This window comes from Somniosus microcephalus, chromosome 18 (genome assembly GCF_052327205.1).
Source record: "Somniosus microcephalus isolate GS21.2 chromosome 18, FLI_Smic_1.0, whole genome shotgun sequence".
NCBI classification, from domain to species: domain Eukaryota; kingdom Metazoa; phylum Chordata; class Chondrichthyes; order Squaliformes; family Somniosidae; genus Somniosus; species Somniosus microcephalus.
The window spans coordinates 9,553,650-9,577,355 of NC_141004.1; the positions used below are offsets into that span (position 1 = coordinate 9,553,650).

The 23,706-nt window shown below is 49.1% G+C and overlaps 1 protein-coding gene across 14 annotated transcripts in view; it reads left to right on the top strand.

The window, feature by feature from the left end:
* The window catches only part of LOC147105014 (suppressor of tumorigenicity 7 protein homolog), a 179,296-nt gene that overhangs the window by 83,353 nt on the left and 72,237 nt on the right, over positions 1-23,706 (top strand). For all 14 annotated transcript variants that reach the window (XR_015081668.1, XM_086011016.1, XM_086011025.1 and 11 more), the window contains 6 exons: positions 1,267-1,382; positions 7,670-7,748; positions 13,725-13,879; positions 19,003-19,100; positions 20,127-20,241; positions 21,681-21,753. Coding sequence is in view for 13 of the 14 variants with exons in the window: in XM_086011016.1 (XP_085867142.1) it covers positions 1,267-1,382; positions 7,670-7,748; positions 13,725-13,879; positions 19,003-19,100; positions 20,127-20,241; positions 21,681-21,753 (636 nt within the window). In the remaining variant the exon portion in view is untranslated. The remainder of the gene's footprint in view (positions 1-1,266; positions 1,383-7,669; positions 7,749-13,724; positions 13,880-19,002; positions 19,101-20,126; positions 20,242-21,680; positions 21,754-23,706) is intronic.

Genomic DNA, 23,706 nt, shown 5'->3' on the forward strand with positions numbered 1-23,706 from the left:
AGAGGGAGCTTTACTCTGTATCTAACCCGTGCTGTACCTGCCCTGGGAGTGTTTGATGGGACAGTGTAGAGGGAGCTTTACTCTGTATCTAACCTGTGCTGTACCTGCCCTGGGAGTGTTTGATGGGGACAGTGTAGAGGGAGCTTTACTCTGTATCTAACCCGCGCTGTACCTGCCCTGGGAGTGTTTGATGGGACAGTGTAGAGGGAGCTTTACTCTGTATCTAACCCGTGCTGTACCTGCCCTGGGAGTGTTTGATGGGACAGTGTAGAGGGAGCTTTACTCTGTATCTAACCCGTGCTGTACCTGCCCTGGGAGTGTTTGGGGACAGTGTAGAGGGAGCTTTACTCTGTATCTAACACGTGCTGTACCTGCCCTGGGAGTGTTTGATGGGACAGTGTAGAGGGAGCTTTACTCTGTACCTAACATGTGCTGTACCTGCCCTGGGAGTGTTTGATGGGACAGTGTAGAGGGAGCTTTACTCTGTATCTAACCTGTGCTGTACCTGCCCTGGGAGTGTTTGATGGGGACAGTGTAGAGGGAGCTTTACTCTGTATCTAACCCGCGCTGTACCTGCCCTGGGAGTGTTTGATGGGACAGTGTAGAGGGAGCTTTACTCTGTATCTAACCTGTGCTGTACCTGCCCTGGGAGTGTTTGATGGGGACAGTGTAGAGGGAGCTTTACTCTGTATCTAACCCGCGCTGTACCTGCCCTGGGAGTGTTTGATGGGGACAGTGTAGACAGTGTGCGAACGTTTGATGTTGACGTGGGTTGCTCGAAGTAAAAGAGCATTCTTTTCCTCTGCTATGATGTCTCTCAACTCAATGAGTATAAAATTAATTGCAAAAAAAACTTTCTGCCTTAGGAAGACTCCTTTTTGTTTGCATTGATACAGGCATTGTGGCCATACTACTTTGACAGTTCTCTTGAATAAATATGGATACTCACACCAATACGTACATGGGCAGAAAAGATCAACTGTTGCAATTAATGTCTTGCCCTAGCTCACTGAACAGAGTAACTCTAATTTCCTGTTGCTAACAGCTTGATAAAAATTGGGGTTTCCCACAGAAAGCCAGTATTGAAACTTTTTTTTTTGGTACACTTGCGTTGTTCCTTTGAAACAAAAGCAGTATTTTAATGCCATTGGGCTTCAGTCAGATGCGTAAGTGACACTCTGGCACAACTTTTCTGACTGCAGCCCAGTGGGTGTCAGATTTTCTGGGTTTATTGTTTAGTAATCCTGCTTTTTGTCTCTTCTGAAGGTACACATGGGTCACGGGGCGAGAACCCCTGACATATTATGACATGAACCTGTCAGCGCAGGATCACCAGACGTTTTTCACGTGCGACACAGATCATGCCAGACCTGCAGATGCTGGTGAGTCCGTGGATCGGGAGGAGGAGAAATCCGTAGGGAGTTTTGGGTGCAGTTATATTGCTGTTGTGGACACTCTTGGAGCATCAAACCGGATTTTAAAAAAAAACACTTGTCATTTAAGAGAAACTATTTAAACATTTTTGAGAGTCTGGCTATTCTAAAACCTCAAAGCTTAACGGCTGCGAGACTAGCTCTGCACACCTGTGCAGGCATGCTTTCCGCATGAGAATTTGGTTGTGAGTCAGACTCTGTGACTGCCAATCTCAGATAGCTACAGTATAAACGCACTCTTAGAGTCTTACAATGCACAGGCACTTTTATGGAGGTTACCAAGGCTTTCAGGTATGTAATTACCAGGCTCGGTTCCTGTTGGATTAACTTGTTATTGCATTCTTTTGTTAACATCCCCATCGCAATTACACTCAGTTCACTGAATCCTTATGACCGAGGGTATTTAAGTTTTTACCAGAAAAAAGTGGAACTACCGGATGAAATTTGAAAGGGTTTGGCCCAGTGCTTTATTAAATAAACATTGTTTTCATCCCATGTTCTAACCAGGAGCGTGGTGTTAGTTATCACTACTTAGGAGATAATGTGTTAAACCAGATCACTTGTTCACCCTGGGGGAACTATCTGGGCTCTGAGTTGCTCTTTTTCCAGTTTAACTTGCACGTTAGCAGTTTAATAGGTCGCTTTACAAGGTGGAGTGAAACTCGCACCCTATTTTTTTTTTACTCTTTGTTTAACGTTCGTATCATGAACATCTTTAACTGTTAAACCCAGTTTTCTGCACAATATACTTCAACCTGCCTGTCTCCCTGCACTGTGCTAACTGAATCTTTTTCCAGTTCACAGTGAAGACGCCACTTAACTAAGTAGTGGATTAGACCATTAAATGGCCTGTCATCTGTGTAAATTGTATTTTTTGCCTCGTACAGTACGAACCCACGCAAGAAGATAGTTAATTGCCGGTGTCTGCTGAGTTGGCATTTGTGTGCTGCACAAGACCTCAGTTTCCCCTTGAGTTAGGGAGCTGAACATCAGCCCGGGTTTGTTTCTGCTTCTGGCCACTCTCCAGTGATTCCTGCTGGTAAGCCCGAACGTGTGAATGGCTGCCGAGAGGGCAGGATCGGGTTTGGCAATGATGCCTTCCATGGTGCAATAGCCTGCAGACACACGCTGCCTGGGTGCTCACATGAAGAATGGCATCTCTGGCCTCAGGAAAACAACATTTGCAGCGAGTCGATTCAGGAGAGGAGAGGAGAAAACTAGAGGGAAACAAAATTGAGTTTTCTCAAAAGTAACTGTGTGTGTCTTGAGGTGATCTAGATATGACATGGGCTATATTTGTGTCTGCAATACGCATGCAGCACTTCCCTTGATAGTTATTTGTCTGAATATTCAATTCCTGTAATTCCTGAGATGGAGGCGTTGTCTTATTTCAATTTCAATTTCAATTTTTATTTGTCACATAACCAAATACAACAAGTGAAATCCAGTCAGTGAAATGCTTTTTTCTTAACGAGCCGAGCGCACCAAGCAGCAAGGACACTTAGCTGCCTGGTCCGCACGGAGCCCACAAGGACGGCAGCCATCTTCATCGGCGCCATCACAATAGGTTCCGCTCTCGCCTCGCTCCGCCTTTCCCGCACTCCTGCCCGACAATCTTCAGCCGCTGTGGTACCGACGTCCCGGGGCCTGCTTCTCCCTGGCTCTCCTTTCACCCGGTCTGACCTCCGAGCCTCCCGCGGTGTCCGACCTTCCAGGGCCTGCTTTTCCCGCCCTCGGTCCGCTGGCCGCCTCCCCTCCTACCGGTTCGACCTCCGAGCCTCCCGCTGAGGAGCTGCCGGCCGCCGTGCTCCAGCGGGTCGTCGTGGCCTCCATCGCTGCTTCTGCTGCCTCTTCGCCGAACTCATCAGCGCCGATGCACAGCGTCTGTAGCGGGAGTGGGCCGACCGACTCAGGGAGAGCGCTTACCCTGCGACCGCCACGGACGCCATCCTTGGCCCTGGTCACTTAAATATGTCGGCGGCGATTTAAACTGGGCTCTCGACGTCTCTGCCTTTAAAGGATGTCAGTGGCGGTGTGGCCACCGCTCCCGGCCCTGTGGTGGTGGAGGAGCCGTTGGGCTTGAGGCCTTCCGCGACCGGTGGAATATTTCTCTTTATGAAGAAAGGTTGAGCAGGTTGGGCCTATACTCATTGGAGTTTAGAAGAATGAGAGGTGATCTTATTGAAACATACAAGATTCTGAGGGGGCTTGACAGGGTAGATGCAGAGAGGGTGTTTCCCCTCGTGGGGGAATCTAGAACGAGGGGGCATAGTTTCAGAATAAGGGGTCGCACATTTAAAATGGAGATGAGGAGGAATTTCTTCTCTGAGGGTCGTAAATCTGTGGAATTCTCTTCCCCAGAGAGCTGTGGAGGCTGGGTCATTGAATATATTTAAGGTGGAGATAGACAGATTTTTGAACGATAAGGGAGTGAAGGGTTATGGGGAGCGGGCAGGGAAGTGGAGTTGAAGCCAAGACCAGATCAGCCATGATCTCATTGAATGGCTGGTCAGGCTCGAGGGGCCGAATGGCCGACTCCTGCTCCTATTTCTTATGTTCTGATGTTCATACTGTTCCTATTTCCTGTCCAATAACTGCAAATATTTTCACCCAGACGTATTTTGTAATCTCCCTTTTGGCGGCTCTGAGAGGGAACTGAGGGACACTGCCCCTTGCCATCATGGGAAAACAAAACAAAAAACAGAAAATGCAAGAAACACTCAGTCGGGCAGCACCTGTAAAGAAAGGAGAAATCTTAATGTCTCAGCATCACCCTTCGTCACAACTTGTTCTGTTGTGGGCTTCCCATAATGGCTCCGTTGAGATCAGACCTTGCTGTGTGGGAGTTGCACAATGAATCTGAGATCTCGCGCTCAGTACGTTTTTTTATATGAAGGTCCATTGTAGCTTCAGGACTTCTTCCTACCCAACAGAGCAGCTGAAGTGACCAATGTAACACTTGTTATGCCAGAGTGGGGGGGTTTGCCTCAGGGCTCAAGTGTTGGGTGCCACTAGTCCTATTATATGGCTCACTGTTCCAAGCGTCGCTTATGATTTCAGGTATTGTATGTATCTGGGCAGATTTTGGTTATTTGTATCTGCAAAGAACGAATAAAGAACTTGCATTTATATAGCGCCTTTCATGACCTTGTACTTCCCAGAGCAATTTACAGCCAATGAAGGACTTTTGAAACGTAGTCAGTGTTGTAATGTAGGGAAACGCGGCAGCTAATTTCGGCACAGCAAGCTCCCACAAACAGCAATGTGATAATGACCAGATAATTTTTTTTTGTGATGTTGGTTGAGGGATAAATATTGGCCCCAGGACACCGGGGAGAACTCCCCTGCTCCTCTTCGAAATAGTGGCCATGGGATTTTTTACATCCACCTGAGAGAGCAGACGGGGGCCTCGGTTTAAGGTCTCATCCGAAAGACGGCACCGCCGACAGTGCAGCACTCCCTCAGCACTGGCAGTATCAGCCTAGAATTTGTGCTCAAGTCTCTGGAGTGGGGACTTGAATTCACGACCTTCTGACTCAGGCAGAAGAGCTACCCACTGAGCCAAGGCTGAAGGGTAGGAAACAACGAGTCTTTGTTAGAGGAGTTATGCTAGAGTGTGGGGAGTACCTCAGGGCTCGAGTGTTGGGTGTCACTGCTGTTTGTAATTTACATAAATGACCTGCATTCAGAAACTCAGTGTGAAGTGGTCAAACTTGTAGATGATACCAAACTAGATGGGGCAGTGGGATCGGAAGAGGCAACTCAGAAATTAGTGAGTTGGACAAAATATGGAAATGGGAAGAACAATGGCAAATTAAATTTAATACCGAAAAATGTAAAGTATTACACATAGGAAGGAAAAACAGACTCACGTTTACTCCATAATGGACCACAATGCATCCTACGAAACCCAGGCAGAGAGGACCTGCGGGAAGGAGGGAGGAGGACAGTAGGAGTATGTTTGTGTGTGTGTGTGCTAGGCCATTGTAGCAGAGCCTGGTCGCTCCATGAATGGTGTTGAAATAGTTAAGGATGAAACTGAATGAGACCTCGGAGCCTTAGTGAAGTTGACACTAAACATGTCCAACCAATGCAGAGCAGCAATCAACAAAGCCAGTAGGATATTGAACTGCTAGACAAAACAGAGTATAATTTGGAGGAGGTACCATAGAATCATAGAACAGTACAGGAAACTTTTTTTTATCCGGCACGGACGGGACCGACGTGGTGCCGGTTCATCAAAAATTCCGTAAAACCGAACGCTATAGTAAAAGATAAAGCAACAAACCCTGTGCTTCAGAACAATGGGCACAAGTTGCAAGCGTCTCTGTAGCTTAGCAACAGCTGCAGCCACACCCTTGCACAGCAACAAATGGAGTAAAAAAAGTAATAAAAGTTACCTGAACCTACTCCTGAATTTTGCCGGTTAACCGACATTTCCAGTTATTTAGGTGCCGGTTAATCGAAAGTTTCCTGTACAGCACAGAGGGAGGCCATTCAGCCCATCGAGTCTGCGCTGGATCTTTCGAAGAGCAATCCAGTTAGACCCCCTCCCCGCTCTTTCCCCATATCCCTGCAATTTTTTCTGATTAAAGTATTTATCCAATTCCCTTTTGAAGGCTACGGTTGAATCTGTTTCCACCGCCCTATCAGGCAGCACATTCCAAATCCTAACCACTCGTTGCGCAAAAACATTTTTCCTCATGTCCTCTGGTTCTTTTTGCCAATCATCTCTTTGTTATCGACCCTTCAGCCACTGGAAACAGTTTCTCTTTATTTACTCTATCTAAACCCTTCATGATTTTAAACACCCGTATCAAATCTCCTCTTAGTTTTAATTATACTCTCTGGTGCTTTTACACCTTGAAGACTGCATCCACTTCTGGTTGCCAAGAAATGAGAGATATTCAGGCGCTGGAAGAACTGCAGTGAAGAGCCACAAGAAAGATCCCAGGTGTCATGGGTCTGAGTTGTGAAGAAAGGTTGGAGTCACATGGGCTTTTCAACAACAAGACCTTGCATTTATATAGCACTTTTACCGTACTATAATGTCCTAAGGCACTTCACAGGTGTGTAGTCGGACAGAAATTGACACCGAGACAAAGAAGGAGACATTAGGACAGGTTGGTCAAAGAGGTCGGGTTTAAGCAGCGTCTCAAAGGAGGAGAGAGAGGCGGAGAGGTTTAATGAGGGAATTCTTGAGCTTAGGGCTTTTCCAGCTGAAAGCACGGCCGCTAATGGTGGAGGGAAGGAAGTGGGCGATGCGCAAGAGGCCAGAATTGGAGGAGCACGGAGTTTCGGGAGGGTTGTAGGGGTAATCACCTAAGTCATCAAAGATTGCAAGCACAACCAAAGTTAATAAGTTGATTACATCTATAATCTATTAAAAATCTTGCATCTGCACACATATCCTGTCAACTTTTTTCCATTACAAATTCCTATGTTTACACTTACAATGGAAACTCTCTGTAAACTTGTCGCACTGTCATTACACCCTCCCGCCAGTGGAGTCACGGCAGGACCACCACTGACAGCGTGGCTAATTTACTTGGGCACTATGCATCATCAGTGTGGACATAGGAATATAAAATGGAACTATTCAAATAACCCTACCAGATTCTGCCCCTCCTCTCCTGCAGTCCATGGGGCACTGTGACCAGTTTGTGGTCCGCATCCTGCTGCCCTGGCTGAGATTAACAGATTGGGCACAAACTAGGGATTGGAGTTGGCAGTGACCCGGTATGAAAGGCTTATTGCCGCACTAGGGCAGTACTTTTATCAACTAAAAACAGCCGAAAGAGCTGGCACCCTTTGATTCTTTTTCCCACCTCCCGCCAAGCTTCCGTGCGAGGAAGCATTAGATTGGCATCTCGCCTGTGACATTTCAGTTGAGATTTTCACAGTGCCATGTGCAGAATCGTGGACATAAACCCTGGTCTAGCACTATGAGGCTGTTTGTTGGAACGCGAAAGGCTTTGGCACCGCAGCGCTGAGTTTTATTGATGCATTTAACGTTCACATTACATTCGAGTCTGTTGGGCAGCACATGTGCATGTTGTAGCACATCTGCCATCCTTTATAGCTGGGGAGATTTAATGACCTTCTAGCTAAGCGTGGGCTTAAATACGGCAATTTTTTTTTCCTGACCAGCATTTCTGCTGCTGTACTGGTGTGTGTCAGATAGAAACATCTGCCGTCATTTACATTTTTATTTTATTTTTTTGTTCCCTTAACAGTGATGCAGAAAGCCTGGCGGGAGAGGAATGCACAAGCTCGAATGAAGGCAGCGTACCAGGCTTTAGAGTTAAACAATGAGTATGTTCTGTGTAATGATCACACACTCGCTCCTCTACGTCAGTCTGAAGGTTTTTCTACACACTCATTAGTTGGCCATTTCTGTTTTTTTGGACTTTTAATGTTTGATCCCCTTGTTCTTATCTCCAGTTTGAACTTGCTAGATGTTAGTGGGAGGAGAACGCTCAGGAGTTTCCTTTGCCTGCACGCTACCTTCAGCTCACCAGTTCCATTTGAAATAGAGAAGGGAAGTTAACACAATTGAGTTAAAGGCTGCGTTAAAATACCTCTGACGAGGGAGTTTAACGTGAACGTGTTGAACAGTGTGCTAAAAATAGTGCACCGAGTAAATTGAAGTTCATGGGTGTTGTAACACCAAAGTGTATTGATTTCTCGATTACATTGGCCCAGAAATTCGGGTCGGAGGCTCCCCGCGGGTGTCAGCTCCCGACCTGCACTTACCTAGCGCGCCGGCCGTTGTGCTGTGGGCCCGCGTGGAATTCTGATCCTGGGCCTGTTCCAACTGCCGGCACGCAGTGCTCGCGTATCCCAGGGGCGCAGTTAGTTCGATGCGTCCCCTGGGATCACGTGGGCCATGGGGAGCCAATCGGAGCAGGGAATGCTTCATTCATAAGTTTGACAGGAAGGGCTGTCAAACTTATAAATACTATAAGCCCCAAAAATCACTAAATCTTCAAATAATTTTTTTTTTAAATCACAAACTATAAATTACATGAAATAACTATTTTAAACAATAATTTAAATTTTTGAAAATTTTTTTTTATTTTCTAACGGGGCTAAAAATAAACTTACCTTTCTTTAAAGTATTTAAAAATAATAAACCTGTGGAAAAAATGTTTTAATTTTAATTAATTCACCACTTACCTTGTAAAAAGCAGGCCTTGCGACTGCTTTTTATATGTGTAACTTCTGGAGACTTACCCTCCCGGGAAAACCTGCAAAAAAACCGTAAGTTCGACGCGCACGCGCTGCCTCTCCGGCGCACGCGTTCCACCTGTCAACCTCTTCTTTCAGGGGAACGGAAGTGCCGGTTTCCTGCGCATGCGCAGTGCGTGCAAGAAACCATCACTTCCATTGGGCCTATGGGTGAGTACCCCGTGCGTACTCGCCCATGGGGACCCAACGTTCTGGGCCATTATCTTACTTTATGACTGGTTTACGCTGGGCATTCTGCTTCACCAGAGACATTTTTTCCAAAGGACCGGTTAGAAGTTTTTAAGCTGCTTGAAAAGGAAAGATTTGCAGGGCTATGGAGAAAGAGCAGGGGAGTGGGACCAATGTTCCGGCTAATTTTTTTGGGGGGGTGTGCGGTCCCTTTAAGGGAGCTGCGTGGACCATTCAAAATTCCGCCCGAGCAGTTTTTCCATTTGAAAGCCGCTGAGCGGCCTGCGCGGGACCTCCAGACTGTGGCGCGGCTTAACAGGAACATTGCGTGGGACCAATCGGTTGCTCATTCAGAGAGCCGGCACAGGCACAATGGGCTGAACGGCCTCCTTCTGTGCTGTGTGCCTCTCTAATTCTGATTGAGTGTATCTTCCCAGTCCTTCCCTTCCCTTTATGGCGTGGCAATTTAAATAAAACACATTGTACTGACCTGCACAGACCTTCATCCAAAGTCCCCTGTAATTTATTTTTTGGTGCGCGGTCCCTTTAAATTTTGCTGCGTGGCTGGGCATGCTCGGTATTTCTGGTGAGCGGCCTGCGCGGGACCTCCCGATTGTTGTGCAGCCGCGCACCCGAGAGGGAACATTGGCTTCATCCGAGGTCTGCATTGAGTTAGCTGATCTCAGTAGTGGTGTTACAGCTGGCCTCGGGCCCTCTGGTTTAGGGTGGTAGTGGGGGGCGGGGGAGGGATCAGCCAAGGTTTGTATTCCTGATCACTATCGAGTGGCTGTGACCCACTCAGCTACACCATCCCCAGCACTCGCTCCCAATGCTGACACGCGCAGGATGGCATTTCGGTGAAGGAGCGGGGAGGATTGGGAGCACCCGTGTAGCTGTACTCCAGCGAGAATCTGCCTTCAGGAGAGGAAGCGAGAGGGTTGGGGGGGGGGTGGGCGGTGGAGGAATGGGGGGTTGGGGGGGTGGTGGAGGAATGGGGGGTTGGGGGGGGTGGAGGAATGGGGGGTGGGGGGTGGGTGGAGGAATGGGGGGTTGGGGGGGTGGAGGAATGGGGGGTTGGGGGGGTGGAGGAATGGGGGGTTGGGGGGGTGGAGGAATGGGGGGTTGGGGTGGGTGGAGGAATGGGGGTTGGGGGGGTGGAGGAATTGGGGGTTGGGGGGGTGGAGGAATGGGGGGTTGGGGGGGGTGGAGGAATGGGGGGGGTTGGAGGAATGGGGGGGGTGGAGGAATGAAGGGGGTGGGGGAAAAAATCTGCTTAGACTGGTGAGGGCTTGAGTACTGTAATATAGTGACCCATTGAATTTAAAAAGGCATCACTAAACAAGTGCTTGAATCGATTTCAGTCATTGCTGATGTTTCTCCGCAATAGAAAAGGAAATAGTTAAGGGGTAAGCCATTTAGGACAGAAATGAGGAGGAATTTCTTCACCCAGCGAGTGGTGAACCTGTGGAATTCTCTACCACAGAAGGCAGTAGAGGCCAATTCATTAAATATATTCAAGAAGGAGTTGGATATATTTCTTAAGGCTAAAGGGATCAAGGGATATGGGGAGAAGGCAGGGCCAGGGGACTGAGTTTGGATTATCAGCCATGATCCCATTAAATGGCGGAGCAGGCTCGAAGGGCCGAATGGCTTATTCCTGCTCCTATCTTCTATGTTTCTAGTTTCCAGGTACAAACTAATATGCCTGTAAATCCATCAACCATACCTTTCAAATTATCAGTAATGCATTTCTCTGGAACCTGTTCAATTAGTAACTCTGTCACTCACAAGTCCCGAGGTTGACATGTTTTTTTCTTGAATGATCTTCTGGGTTAGCTTCTCAACGTTCTATCAGCGGAAACCGTGGTCCTGTAAGGCTCCGTCGTTTGACCCTTCTCTGTCTTCCTGTTGCTGTGAAATGTGCGATGCGCATTGTCCGCGGTGAAGCAACCACTCGTTGGCAGAGCCTGTACCAGAAGAGGGAGCTATCTGACGTCTTCCATTACCCTCTCATTGACTTGGTGCTGGTGAGCAGCCTTGACATCGTTGCTTGCCAGCCATGCCAGCAGGAGTGGGAATCGGGCAGAGCGGGGAGGCTGGCGTAGATACGGAATGGAGCCTGCGGTTGTAGCTAGAATGGAATGCAATGTTCAAGATCCATGTTGTGGGCCCATTTTCTGTCCCGTTCCATTCCACGGGCACTCAGCAAAGGTTTTGTACTAAGTTGCCAATCTCACTCGAGAGGACACGGAGATAAGTTCTTTCGGAAGCAAGAATGCTACTTTTTTGCAGTTGGGATACTTTTTTAAATTGGCAAATATAGATGAAGGACAAAGGTCTGTAGTGCAGGACAATACTATAATACGAGAGGAATGGCAGCTCTGGAATTAATGATTAGATGATGACAAGTATGAGTTACTTAATACTTGTAGATTGTAGGAGGAAGATAAGACTGGGGACAGTGTCGAGGGAGCTTTACTCGGTATCTAACCCGTGCTGTACCTGCCCTGGGAGTGTTTGATGGGACAGTGTAGAGGGAGCTTTACTCGGTATCTAACCCGTGCTGTACCTGCCCTGGGAGTGTTTGATGGGACAGTGTAGAGGGAGCTTTACTCTGTATCTAACCCATGCTGTACCTGCCCCGGGAGTGTTTGATGGGACAGTGTAGAGGGAGCTTTACTCTGTATCTAACCCGTGCTGTACCTGCCCTGGGAGTGTTTGATGGGACAGTGTAGAGGGAGCTTTGCTCTGTATCTAACCTGTGCTGTACCTGCCCTGGGAGTGTTTGATGGGACAGTGTAGAGGGAGCTTTACTCTGTATCTAACCTGTGCTGTACCTGCCCTGGGAGTGTTTGATGGGACGGTGTAGAGGGAGCTTTACTCTGTATCTAACCCGTGCTGTACCTGCCCTGGGAGTGTTTGATGGGACAGTGTAGAGGGAGCTTTACTCTGTATCTAACCCGTGCTCTACCTGCCCTGGGAGTGTTTGATGGGGACAGTGTAGAGGGAGCTTTACTCTGTATCTAACCCGTGCTGTACCCGCTCTAATACTGTTTGATGGGGCAGTGGCCAGAGGACCTTGTACAAATCGCCTTGGGGGATTTTACTACATTAAAGGCACTATATAAATGCAAGTTCTTGTTGTTGTCCAGCCTGTCACAGATCCCCAGCCCATCTTATCACTTTAGCAAATCTTTAATGCGATATCCCATTTCACCCATTTGTGAAAGTGTATTAAATGTTTTGGTCTAATTTGACAACCGGGTGCAGCGAACAGGGTAAATGTATTGAAGTTTCTGCAGGTTGGGACTGGTGAAAACGTTAATTTAGTGTTTGGGGTCTGTCCCTTTCAGAATGAAATGAATGTGGTTTATTGTGCGTAACTGCAATGGACAGGTTTGAATAAGCACACACTGGTATTTAAATTGCAATTACGAGCAATGTGCAGCATTCAGCTGGAAGAAGTTTCATCTGTAACAGCGATAGTTGCTCATTGATAAAATCTAACATTCCCCTCGTGTTTCGGGACATCGGATCACTGTCTGATGTGATCTGGATTATAGGAATGTTTCACAGTGAGGAACGCCAATTGCCTTATCCATGGGTATTTGTGGGTATCTCCAATAAGATTAAACATTCACTCCCTCCACCACCGGCGTACCGTGGCTGCAGTGTGTACCATCTACAAGATGCACTGCAGCAGTTCGCCAAGGCTGCTTCGACGTCACCTCCCAAACCCGTGACCTCTTCCACCTAGAAGGACAAGGGCAGCAGGCGCATGGGGACACCACCACCTCCAAGCTCCCTTCCAAGTCACACACCATCCTGACTTGGAAATATATCGGCCATTCCTTCATCGTCGCTGGGTCAAAATCCTGGAACTCCCTCCCTAACAGCACTGTGGGAGCATCTTCACCACATGGACTGCAGCGCTTCAAGAAGGTGGCTCACCACCACCTTCTCGAGGGCAACTGGGGAGGGGCAATAAATGCTGGCCTGGCCAGCGACGCCCACATCCCTGGAATGAATTATTAAAAAATAATTACTGTGGCCTTGGAGATGCCAGCACTTCTGCCTCATTTCTGAGGCTTGCTGTTGAAATGTTGCATTTAGGTGTTGTGCTGTAGCATATTCCAACTAGAAAATCTAAATTGTAAGACAGCATTGTGTATTGCGCTCCCCTATTTTCAGTTACCTAAAATTGTACAAGAGGTAAATTGTTCACTGACTATTCTGGTAGATTATCTTTTAGAGCCCTGATTTTTAGCAGCTGAGGAGTGATTGGGGCCGGGGGGGGGGGCGGGCGCGGAAGCAGATTCAATAATAGCTTTCAACAGGGAATTGAATAAATGCTTGAAGGAGAAACGTTTACAGGGCTATGGGGAAAGAGAAAGGGAGTGGAACTAATTGGCTAGCTCCTTCAAAGAGCCGGCACTGGCATGATGGGCCGAATGGTCTCCTTGTGTGCAGTAAAATTCTATGAAAGGTTACTTTGTGTCTTCAGGAAAACAAGTATGGCCCTAAGTGATGGGGGATGGCGGTGGTGGGACTTGGAAATCGGATCAAACTGTTGGAGGGGTTATTAATAGGAGTTCCCCTTTGGGTTGCACTTAAATCCTTCCACTGACATTCCGCAGAACAGCACAAGGAGACAACATGGAGTCTGCAGTCACCTCCCTCTCATCCCAAGTCCAGCACAGCTCAGGGTGTTGCAAAGATAAAATAGCTAAGAATAAAAGTAATAGTTTAAAAAGTAACGAGGGGCACTAACCCTGTGAACTACGGTACGTGCCTGCTACGGTGTGCCAGCTGGAATGTACGTTACTTTGGTGCATAGTAAACCCTAACATCTGGTTTTCTTTGCGACCTTAGGTGTGCCACGGCGTATGTCCTCCTAGCTGAGGAGGAGACGACCACAATTCTTGAAGCCGAGAAACTATTTAAACAGGCGCTGAAAGCAGGCGAGGTGTGCTACAGAAGAAGCCAGCAGCTTCAGCACCACAGCCCACAGCAGGAAGCACAGCACAGTAAGCGGCCTAACCATGGCATGAACATTGATCTACCGCTGTGTAAAAGCATTGAGGGAAATCTGCGCAACCCTTGCCCCCTTGGGTCAGCCTTTCAAAATAGCAAGCTTATGGGACACGCATCTTACAGGGAGTCACCATTTGGCAAAGGAATATAATATGCCTTATTGGACAAGAAATAAAAGGGAAACTGCTGAAAATATGCACACAACAGTAAGGGAAAGTCAGGTTATAGTTTTGCGTGGGGCCTTTCATCAGTTTTCGTAAAAGACATTAGACCGAGGCCCAGTCTGCCCTCTCGGGTGGACGTATAAAAGGTCCCACGGCACTATTTGAAGAAGAGAAGGGGAGTTCTCCCCAGTGCTCTTGCCAATACATATTCCTCAACCAACATCACTTTAAAAAAATATATGATCTGGTTATTATCGCATTGCTGTTTGTGGGAGCTTGCTGTGCGCAAATTGGCTGCTGTGTTTCCTACATTACAACAGTGAATACACTTCAAAAAGTACCTCATTGACTGTAAATCGTCTTGGGACGCCTTGAGGTTGTGAAAAACTTTCTAGTTTTCTAGGGGAGTGGGGTGGGAGAGGGGAGTGGGGGGGGGTGAGAGAGGGGAGTGGGGGGGGTGAGAGAGGGGAGTGGGGGGGTGAGAGAGGGGAGTGGGGGGGGTGAGAGAGGGGAGTGGGGGGGGTGAGAGAGGGGAGGGGGGGTGAGAGAGGGGAGTGGGGGGGGTGAGAGAGGGGAGTGGGGGGGGTGAGAGAGGGGAGTGGGGGGGGTGAGAGAGGGGGGGGTGAGAGGGGAGTGGGGGGTTGAGAGAGGGGAGTGGGGGGTTGAGAGAGGGGAGTGGGGGGGGTGAGAGAGGGGAGTGGGGGGGTGAGAGAGGGGAGTGGGGGGGTGAGAGAGGGGAGTGGGGGGGTGAGAGAGGGGAGTGGGGGGGGTGAGAGAGGGGAGTGGGGGGGGTGAGAGAGGGGAGTGGGGGGGGTGAGAGAGGGGAGTGGGGGGGGTGAGAGAGGGGAGTGGGGGGGGTGAGAGAGGGGAGTGGGGGGGGTGAGAGAGGGGAGTGGGGGGGGTGAGAGAGGGGAGTGGGGGGGGTGAGAGAGGGGAGTGGGGGGGTGAGAGAGGGGAGTGGGGGGGGTGAGAGAGGGGAGTGGGGGGGTGAGAGAGGGGAGTGGGGGGGTGAGAGAGGGGAGTGGGGGGGTGAGAGAGGGGAGTGGGGGGGGTGAGAGAGGGGAGTGGGGGGGGTGAGAGAGGGGAGTTGGGGGGGGTGAGAGAGGGGAGTTGGGGGGGGTGAGAGAGGGGAGTGGGGGGGGTGAGAGAGGGGAGTGGGGGGGGTGAGAGAGGGGAGTGGGGGGGTGAGAGAGGGGAGTGGGGGGGGTGAGAGAGGGGAGTGGGGGGGTGAGAGAGGGGAGTGGGGGGGTGAGAGAGGGGAGTGGGGGGGGTGAGAGGGGAGTGGGGGGGTGAGAGGGGAGTGGGGGGGAGAGAGAGGGGAGTGGGGGGGAGAGAGGAGTGGGGGGGGAGAGAGAAGGGGGGGAGAGAGGGGAATGGGGGAGAGAGGGAATGGGGAGGGGAGTGGGAGGGGAGTGGAGGGGAGAGGGAATGGGGAGAGGGGAGTGGGGGGGAGAGGGGAGTGGGGGGGGGAGAGAGGGGAGTGGGGGAGAGGGGAGTGGGGGGGGGAGAGGGGAGTGGGGGAGGAGTGGGGGGTGAGAGAGGGGAGTGGGGGGGTGAGAGAGGGGAGTGGGGGGGTGAGAGGGGAGTGGGGGGGTGAGAGGGGAGTGGGGGGGAGAGAGAGGGGAGTGGGTGGGAGAGAGGAGTGGGGGGGAGAGAAGGGGGGGGAGAGGAGAGGGAGAGAGGGGAATGGGGGAGAGAGGGAATGGGGAGGGGAGTGGGGGAGGAGTGGGAGGGGAGTGGAGGGGAGAGGGAATGGGGGAGGGGAGTGGAGGGGAGAGGGAATGGGGAGAGGGGAGTGGGGGGGGAGAGGGGAGTGGGGGGGGGAGAGAGGGGAGTGGGGGGGGAGAGGGGAGTGGGGGGGGAGAGAGGGGAGTGGGGGAGGAGTGGGGGGGGAGAGAGGGGAGTGGGGGGGAGAGAGGGAGAGGGGGGAGTGGGGGGGAGAGAGGGAGTGGGGGAGAGAGGGGGGTGGGGGGGGAGAGGGGAGTCGGGGGGGAGAGAGGGGAGGGGGGGGAGAGGGGGGAGTGGGGAAGGGGGGGCAGTGGGGAGGGGGAGAGGGGAGTGGAGGGGGGGGGAGAGGGGAGTGGGGGGGAGATACTTAATCTGTCGAGTATTAGCTTGGTTTAGTTGGTGGCGTCCTCAGCTCTGAATAAGGAGATGCTGACTGTGCAAGCGTCGTGTGGCTGGTTACTGTTGGCTTCAGCACCCTGTATTGGGGAGGGGGGAAAGTCAACCAGGGTTCCTGCTCCTGGTTGCTATCCAGTGACCCCTGCTGGATGTCGGGTGAGGATGGGATTGGGCTTGGCTGTGAAGGCCCCAATGTTGAACAGCCTGTCTCGGCTCGCGTGTCAGAAATGGTCACTTGGGCAAGTTACCAGAAGCCAGCAGTGTTTGAGAGGAAGGAAGAATATTGGGGTGAGGAGAAACTTACTTGGTCAGAGTCGTATTAAAATTTAAGGGGAACAGGTGATTTAAACAAGTAAAAGACTCGTGCCTTGAATCCAGTGACGACTTGGTGAAGGTATAAGCCATGGAACATAAACCACCAGACTTGCCTAAACAACACCCAAGACCAAATTGACCTGCTTGATTGCTTTGTCTGCGCCCATACAGTAGTTTCAGCCTGAGATCAGTGGTAGGACGCTCGTCTCCGAGTCAGAAGGTTGTGGGTTCGAGTCCCACTCCAGAGACCGAGCATGTAATCCAGGCTAACGCTCCCGGTGCAGTACTGAGGGAGCGCTGCACTGTCAGAGATGCAGTCTTTAGAATGAGACGTGTAAATTAATGTAATGTAAAAGATCCCATTGCACTATTTTGAAGATGTTCTAGCCAATGTTTTATTTCTCAATCAACACCCCAAAAACAGATTAGCAGGTCATTTATCGCATTGCTGTTTGTGAGAGTTTGCTGTGTGCACATTGGCTGCTGAGTTTGCCACCAAAACAACAGTGACTCCTCTACAAAGTAATTTAGTGGCTGTAAAGAACTTTTGGAAGTCCTGAGAATGTGAAAGGTGCTCTATAACTGCAAGCTCTTTGCTCTCTTTTAATTACCTCGGTGCTAATTTTTGATTTATAACATTGTGGCTCTTGTGGTTAACATAAACATAATGGCCCAGAAATTCGGGTCGGAGGCTTCCCGCGGGTGCAAGCCTCCGACCTGCACTTAACTAGCGCGCCGGCCGTTGAGCTGTGGGGCCCGCGTGGGATTCCGATCCTGGGCCTCCTCCAACTGCCGGCGCGCAGTGCTTGCGTATCCCAGGGGCGCAGTTAGTGCGAAGCGTCCCCTGGGATCACGTGGGCCATGGAGAGCCAATGGTAGCAGGGAATGCCCATTCATAAATTTGACAGGAAGAGCTGTCAAACCTATAAATACAAATCAGCCTCAAAACATCACTAAAACCTCAAATACAGGAAACTTCGCGATATCCGGCACCGACGGGACCGGCGTGATGCTGATCTATGAAAACTTCCGGACAGACCAGCGCTAATGTTGAAGGATACGGAGGTTTTCATCTCCGTATCTGACAACAAACACTGTTGCTTAGCAACAGCTTGTAAACAATCAGCCCGTACCTCGGAAGCATCTCTGTAGCTTAGCAACAGCTTCAGAGCGGCTTTCCAGAGACTGACTGTTTAAAAAAAATGCTAGGAGAAGAAAAAAAAAAGAAGAAAAACCTAACAAAACGGCTGCTGATTTCTGCCGTTAGATCGAGGTTTCCGGGCGTACAACCTCCGGATAAACCAAAGTTTCATGTAAATTTAAAAAAACAATCACATTTTTAAAATAACTATAAATTACATAAAATAACTTTTAAACAATAATTTAAATTTTTGGAAAAATTTATTACAGTTTCTAACGGGGCTAAAAAATAAACTTACTTTTCTTTAAAGTATTTAAAAATAATAAACCTGTGGAATTTTTTTTTTAATTTTCCTTAATTCACCACTTACCTTAAAAGCAGGCCTTGCGACTGCTTTTTAAAAGTGTAACTCCTGGAGAGTTACCCTCCTGGAGAAAGCTGCAAAGAAAAGGTAAGTTCCAGGCGTACGCGCTGCCTCTCCGGCGCCCGCGTTCCACCTGTGAACCCCTTCCTTTAAGGGAATGGAAGTTCCGGTTTACCGCACATGCGTAGTGCATGCACGAAACCGGCATTTTCGTTGGGCCTACGTGTGAGTACCCAGCACGTACGCACCCGCGGGGACCCGAATTTCTGGGCCATTAATAAAAAGTATTGATGTTCCATAATGCTGACTGATGGTTGTTATCCTTTAATGCAATATTAAGCATTGTGATTTAATAAATGCAGAATCACCTGTATGTTCGTACATTCTTGGATTACTCGTGAGTTGGAATAGTGTGGGCTATGTGTTCAGCTCTCATTTTATTGGAAAGGATACATCCCAACTCCTGAGATGTGAGAAGTTTGCACCACTGGTACAACCATAACAACCACAACTTGTATTTATATAGCGCCTTTAACGTAGTAAAACATCCCAAGGCGCTGCACAGGAGTGTTATCAAACAAAAGTTGACACGAGCCACATAAGGAGGTATTAGGACAGGTGAAGAGGTAGGTTTTAAGGAGTATCTTAAAGGAGGAAAGAGTGGTAGAGAGGTTTAGTGAGAGAATTTCAGAGCTTAGGACCCAGGCAGCTGAAGGCACGGCCACCAATGGCGAAAATAGGGGATGCGCAAGAGGTCAGAATTGGAGGAGCGCAGAGATCTTGGAGGGTAGTGAGGCCACGGAGGGATTTAAACACAAGGATGAGAATTTTAAAATTGGGGCGTTGCCAAACCACTGATTCCATCAAATGTTGTAAGTCAGTTCAGTTGTCACACTCTGTGTACTGAAGCTGATTTTCCGATGACCATCCAAAACTAATCTCAACAACTCCTGTCCTTTTGAAAGTGGTTTGAATTTCAGCTTAATCCATCTTCTCTTTTTTTGGCAGGGCGAGACACAAATGTCTTGGTTTATATCAAACGAAGGCTTGCAATGTGCGCGAGGAAACTGGGAAGAATACGAGAAGCAGTAAAACTGATGAGAGACGTGAGTAACAGGACAAGAGAGTTGGAGAAACCGCTTCACCGTCACAGTTCAACTTCTTTGCTCCCTCCCACCTATAACCATTATCCATACCCTAAACCCAACTTAAATAATATTGCATTGGCTCAGTTGGGAGCACTCTTGCCCCAGAGTCAGAAGATTGTGGGTTTAAGGCTCGCCGCAGGCCTTGAGCACATAATGTGCACTCGCTCCAGTACTGACGTTGGCCCAGATATTCCGATCACAGGCCTCCTGCGGGCTCCCGGGACGCGCACAATTCCGATGCTGGGCCTCTCCAAACTGCCGGTGTGCAGGGCCCACGTATCCCAGAGGCGCAGGTAGTTCGCAGCGTCCCTGGAATCTCCCTTCATACATTTGACAGGAAGACCTGTCAAACATATGAATGGAGATCACCCCCAAAACATAGTAAAACTTTAAATAAATTTTTTAAAAATCACATTTTTAAAATGACTTGAAAGTACAATAAATTAACTATTTTAAACAAAACTTTAAATTTTTGAAAAAAATAATTGGAAGTTTTTTACAGGGCTAAAAATAAACTTTTTTTAAAAGTATTTTTAAATGATAAATTAGTGGGAATTAAAAAAAAAAAAAAAAAAACTTTTTTCAACTCTTATCCTGGTAAAAGCAGGCCTTATGCAGGCTTTTACCAGGCGTAAGTATTGTAAGGGTTTTCTGCTGGCGGAGGGTCTCCAAAAAACGGAACTCTCCGCCCGCAGAGGCCCTTCTCCCGGGCAGCCGGAGGATCTGTCGAGAGGATTCTTGACAGATCGGAAATGCCGGTTTCCAGCGCATGCACAGTGCATGCCTGAAACCGGCATTTCTGATGTCCCTACGGGTGGGTACACAGCGCGTACACACCCGTAGGGATCGGAATATCCGGCCCATTAAATAACGCAGGTGCAGATGCAGCATTAAATAACATTAGTGTGGTTGTGTATTTTCATGACCCCGCATTTAATAATGATCAATAAAATATATAAACTGCGTGTCTTCTTTCCTTTGCAGTTGATGAAAGAGTTTCCGCTCCTTAGTATGCTGAATATACACGAAAATTTATTAGAAGCTCTTCTGGAGCTGCAGGCCTATGCTGACGTACAGGTAGTCTTGGCCAAATATGATGGTAAGTGTCCTGGATAAAAACCACACTATAATAACAAGGCCGCGTTCCGTTTATCCTGCGGGCTGCGTTCAGTTATACCCCGGGCCGGGTTGCGTTTATGCCGTGCTCTGCTTATTCCGTGGGCTGCCTGCTGTTTATCCCATGGGATGGGTTGTTCACCCTGTAAGGTGTGATGTTCACTGTCCAGTGTTCTCTCTTGCGCTGGATTATTGGAGCATGCTCCTGAAGCTCCAATCTACAGATATAACAGAAAATTGTAACAGAACTCCCCCCCCCCCCCCCCCCCGCCCCCCCACCCCAAGCGACTGCACTGCCCTCAGTGTGCTGGAGACCAGTTCAGTCAGCTGGAAAGGTGTCCTGTGCCCACACTTCTAACGCTTCCCCACGTTAAACTCTGCCTGCCATAATTTTGCCCACTCACTCACTCTGTCAGTGTCCCTTTGTTACTTCCTGCTCCCATCTACACAACTTACTGTGCCCTCCTACCTTTGTGTCATCTGCAAACTTGGATATACAACTTTCTATTCCTTCATCCAAGTCATTAATATATACATGGTGAAAAGCTGAGGTTCCAGTACAGATCTCTGGGGAACACCACTTGTCACTAATGTTCCTTTCAAGCTGTGTGGCCGTGCAGCTCCCGTGCAGCCGGCTCACCGGCTTTTCAATAAGAAAAACCGCGCATGCGCGGTAGTAAAGGGAACATTGCTTGTCACATCTCATCAATCAGAGAACGAACCGTTTACCCCCACCCCCTGTCTCCTACCTCCCAACCTCACAAGACTGTTGCAGACTTCAGTTCCCTTTTAGCAACTTTTTCTAACATTTTGCAAGTGTTAATTTTATTTATTTCTACTTATAACTGCAGGGAACACGTTGATGTGTTGCATACCATATTTTTCCAACAATTGTGCCTCGTTTAATCCCCTTGTAACGTCTCTTCGACATTATTCAGTTGAGTCCCTCCCCCACTGGATCAATATCACACCGAGCAGTCCCTGTGGTGTATTGTCAGCTTATGTTGGTCTGTTTTTCAGACGCTGACACTGTCGGTGTGGTATTTGATTCTGTGGACTGGAGCACTGCTGTGCGAACCTAATTCTTTTGCCTGCATTTCCAAGATTCTATTTGCCAGGGAGAAAATAGCTTCATGCAGTGCAGTAAAAATAAAGACATTTGTCCTTGGATTAGAGGAGCAACCTTAAAGAAAAATTAAATGTTTCAAAACTGCACTATTTAAAAAAAGAGCTTTAGTTGCTGAATGTGAAATATAACTTGAGATGGGGTTTCAGATGGTTTATATGCAGAGTAATGGATACCTGAGTGTGAGTTATAGCATGAATCTACTTGAGGGGTTTGGTTGAGATGAAGCTGAGATTTTTTTTGTATTGAGCATCCATTAGGATTTGTACCCTAATCTATCTTGCTTTTGATTGCAGATATTAGCTTGCCAAAATCAGCGACTATATGTTACACAGCTGCACTGCTGAAAGCACGAGCTGTATCTGACAAGTAAGTACCTCGCCCCCTCCCTATCTCTCGCGCCTCCTCCAGCCCTGCAACCGTCCGAAATCTCTGCGCTCCTCCAATTCTGACCCCTTGCGCATCCTCTGTTTCCATCGCTCCACCACTGGTGCCTTCAGCTGCCTGGGCCCCAGGCTCTGGAACTCCCTCCCTAAACCACTCCGCAATTCTACCTCTCTCTCATCCTTTAAGACGCTTTTTAAAACCTACCTCTGTGACCATTCTGGTCATTTGTCCTGATACCCCCTTATGTGGCTTACATAACATAACATACGAACATAAGAAATAGGAGCAGGACTATGTCATTTGGCCTGCTCCGCCATTCAATAAGATCATGGCTGATCTTCTACCTCATCTCCACTTTCCTGCACTATCCCCATATCTCTTGATTCCCTTAATAGCCAAAAATTTAGCGGGGCGTTAATGGCGGCGTTAGCCTGTAGCACTGCACCGCCACCGATGACGTCATCGGTGTGCGCAGCGCCCCGCTACCGCCCCGATCACGATATTTGGTCGCGCCCCCTGCTGTAACGCTGGTCGCAATTTGCGACCGGGTCAGGGGGGCCTACCTGCGGCGGTAGTGGCGCTAATTAAAGGGGAGGTGCGGGGCGGCCATTTTCTTTGCTGGCCACCTGCCAGCACCTCCTCGCGCTGCCCTCCCCGGCCTCCTGAACCGCCCCCCCCCGGGCAGTGCCGGCTGTGTCCCAAGAGCCCGGCACTTCTCCTCGGTGCCGGGCTCTTTTGCCGGCACTCACGATCTCGGATTGCGCTGGTGCAGGCCCCTCCCCTTTAAGAAGGGGAGGAAGGCCTGCAGTACCGCAGCGTGTGGCGCTGCGGCACATTGCGCTACGATATTCAGTTTCAGCGCCCCAAGAGGGATGCGGGACGCCTCGAGCAGCGCCGCGCTTCCGTTTGGGGCGCTGAAACTGAATATCGGGATGGTGCAAACGGCTCCGTTCGCAGCGGTAATTCCGGCGCCCAGGCGAGTTTGGGGCGCCACCGAATTTCTAGGCCATATTGTCCAGGACACCGAAATAGTGCCACAGGATCTTTTACGTCCACCCGAGAGGGCAGACGGGGTCTCATCCGAAACACAGCACCTCCGACAGTGCAGTGTTCTCTCAGTACTGCGCTGAAGTGTCAACCTAGATTAAATGCTCAAATCTCTGGAGTGGGACTTGTATCCATAACCTTTTGATTGAGGTGCGAGTGCTACCCACTGATCCACAGCTGACATTGTAGACTGCAGGAGAAAGAGTTAACTTCGGGAAGTAAGTGGCTTGACAGTTTTGAGGGCCCGAGGAAAGAATTTAAAAAAAAAGACAGACTTGAATTTATATAGCGATTTTTCACGCTCTCAGGACGTCCCAAAGCACTTTACAGCCAATGAAGTACTTTTTGAAGTGTAGTCACTGTTGTAGGAAACGCGGCAGCCAATTTGCGCACAGCAAACTCCCACAAGCAACAATGTGATAATGACCAGATCATCTGTTTTAGTGATGTTGGTTGAGGGATAAATATTGGCCCCAGGACACCGGGGATAACTCCCCTGCTCTTCTTCAAAATAGTGCCATGGGATCTTTTACATCCACCTGAATGAGCAGACAGGGCCTCGATTTAACATCTCATCCGAAAGACAGCACCTCCGACAGTGCATCCCTTCCTCAGCACTGCACTGGGAGAGTCAGCCTAGATTTTGTGTTCATGTTTCTGGAGTGGGACTTGAACGCACAACCTTCTGACTCCAAGGCGAGGGTGCTACCCACTGAGCTGCGGCTGACACAAATTACTATTGAGTGTGTCATCTAACAGGGATCCTGGTAGAATTAGCACAGGAATATAAAGCTGAGAAACCATTGGCAAGTTTCAGAATGCCTATGTTGTCTACGTAGTATAAATGGCTTGGAGCCAGTTCAAGGCCGTTGCACATTCCTGGCCTTC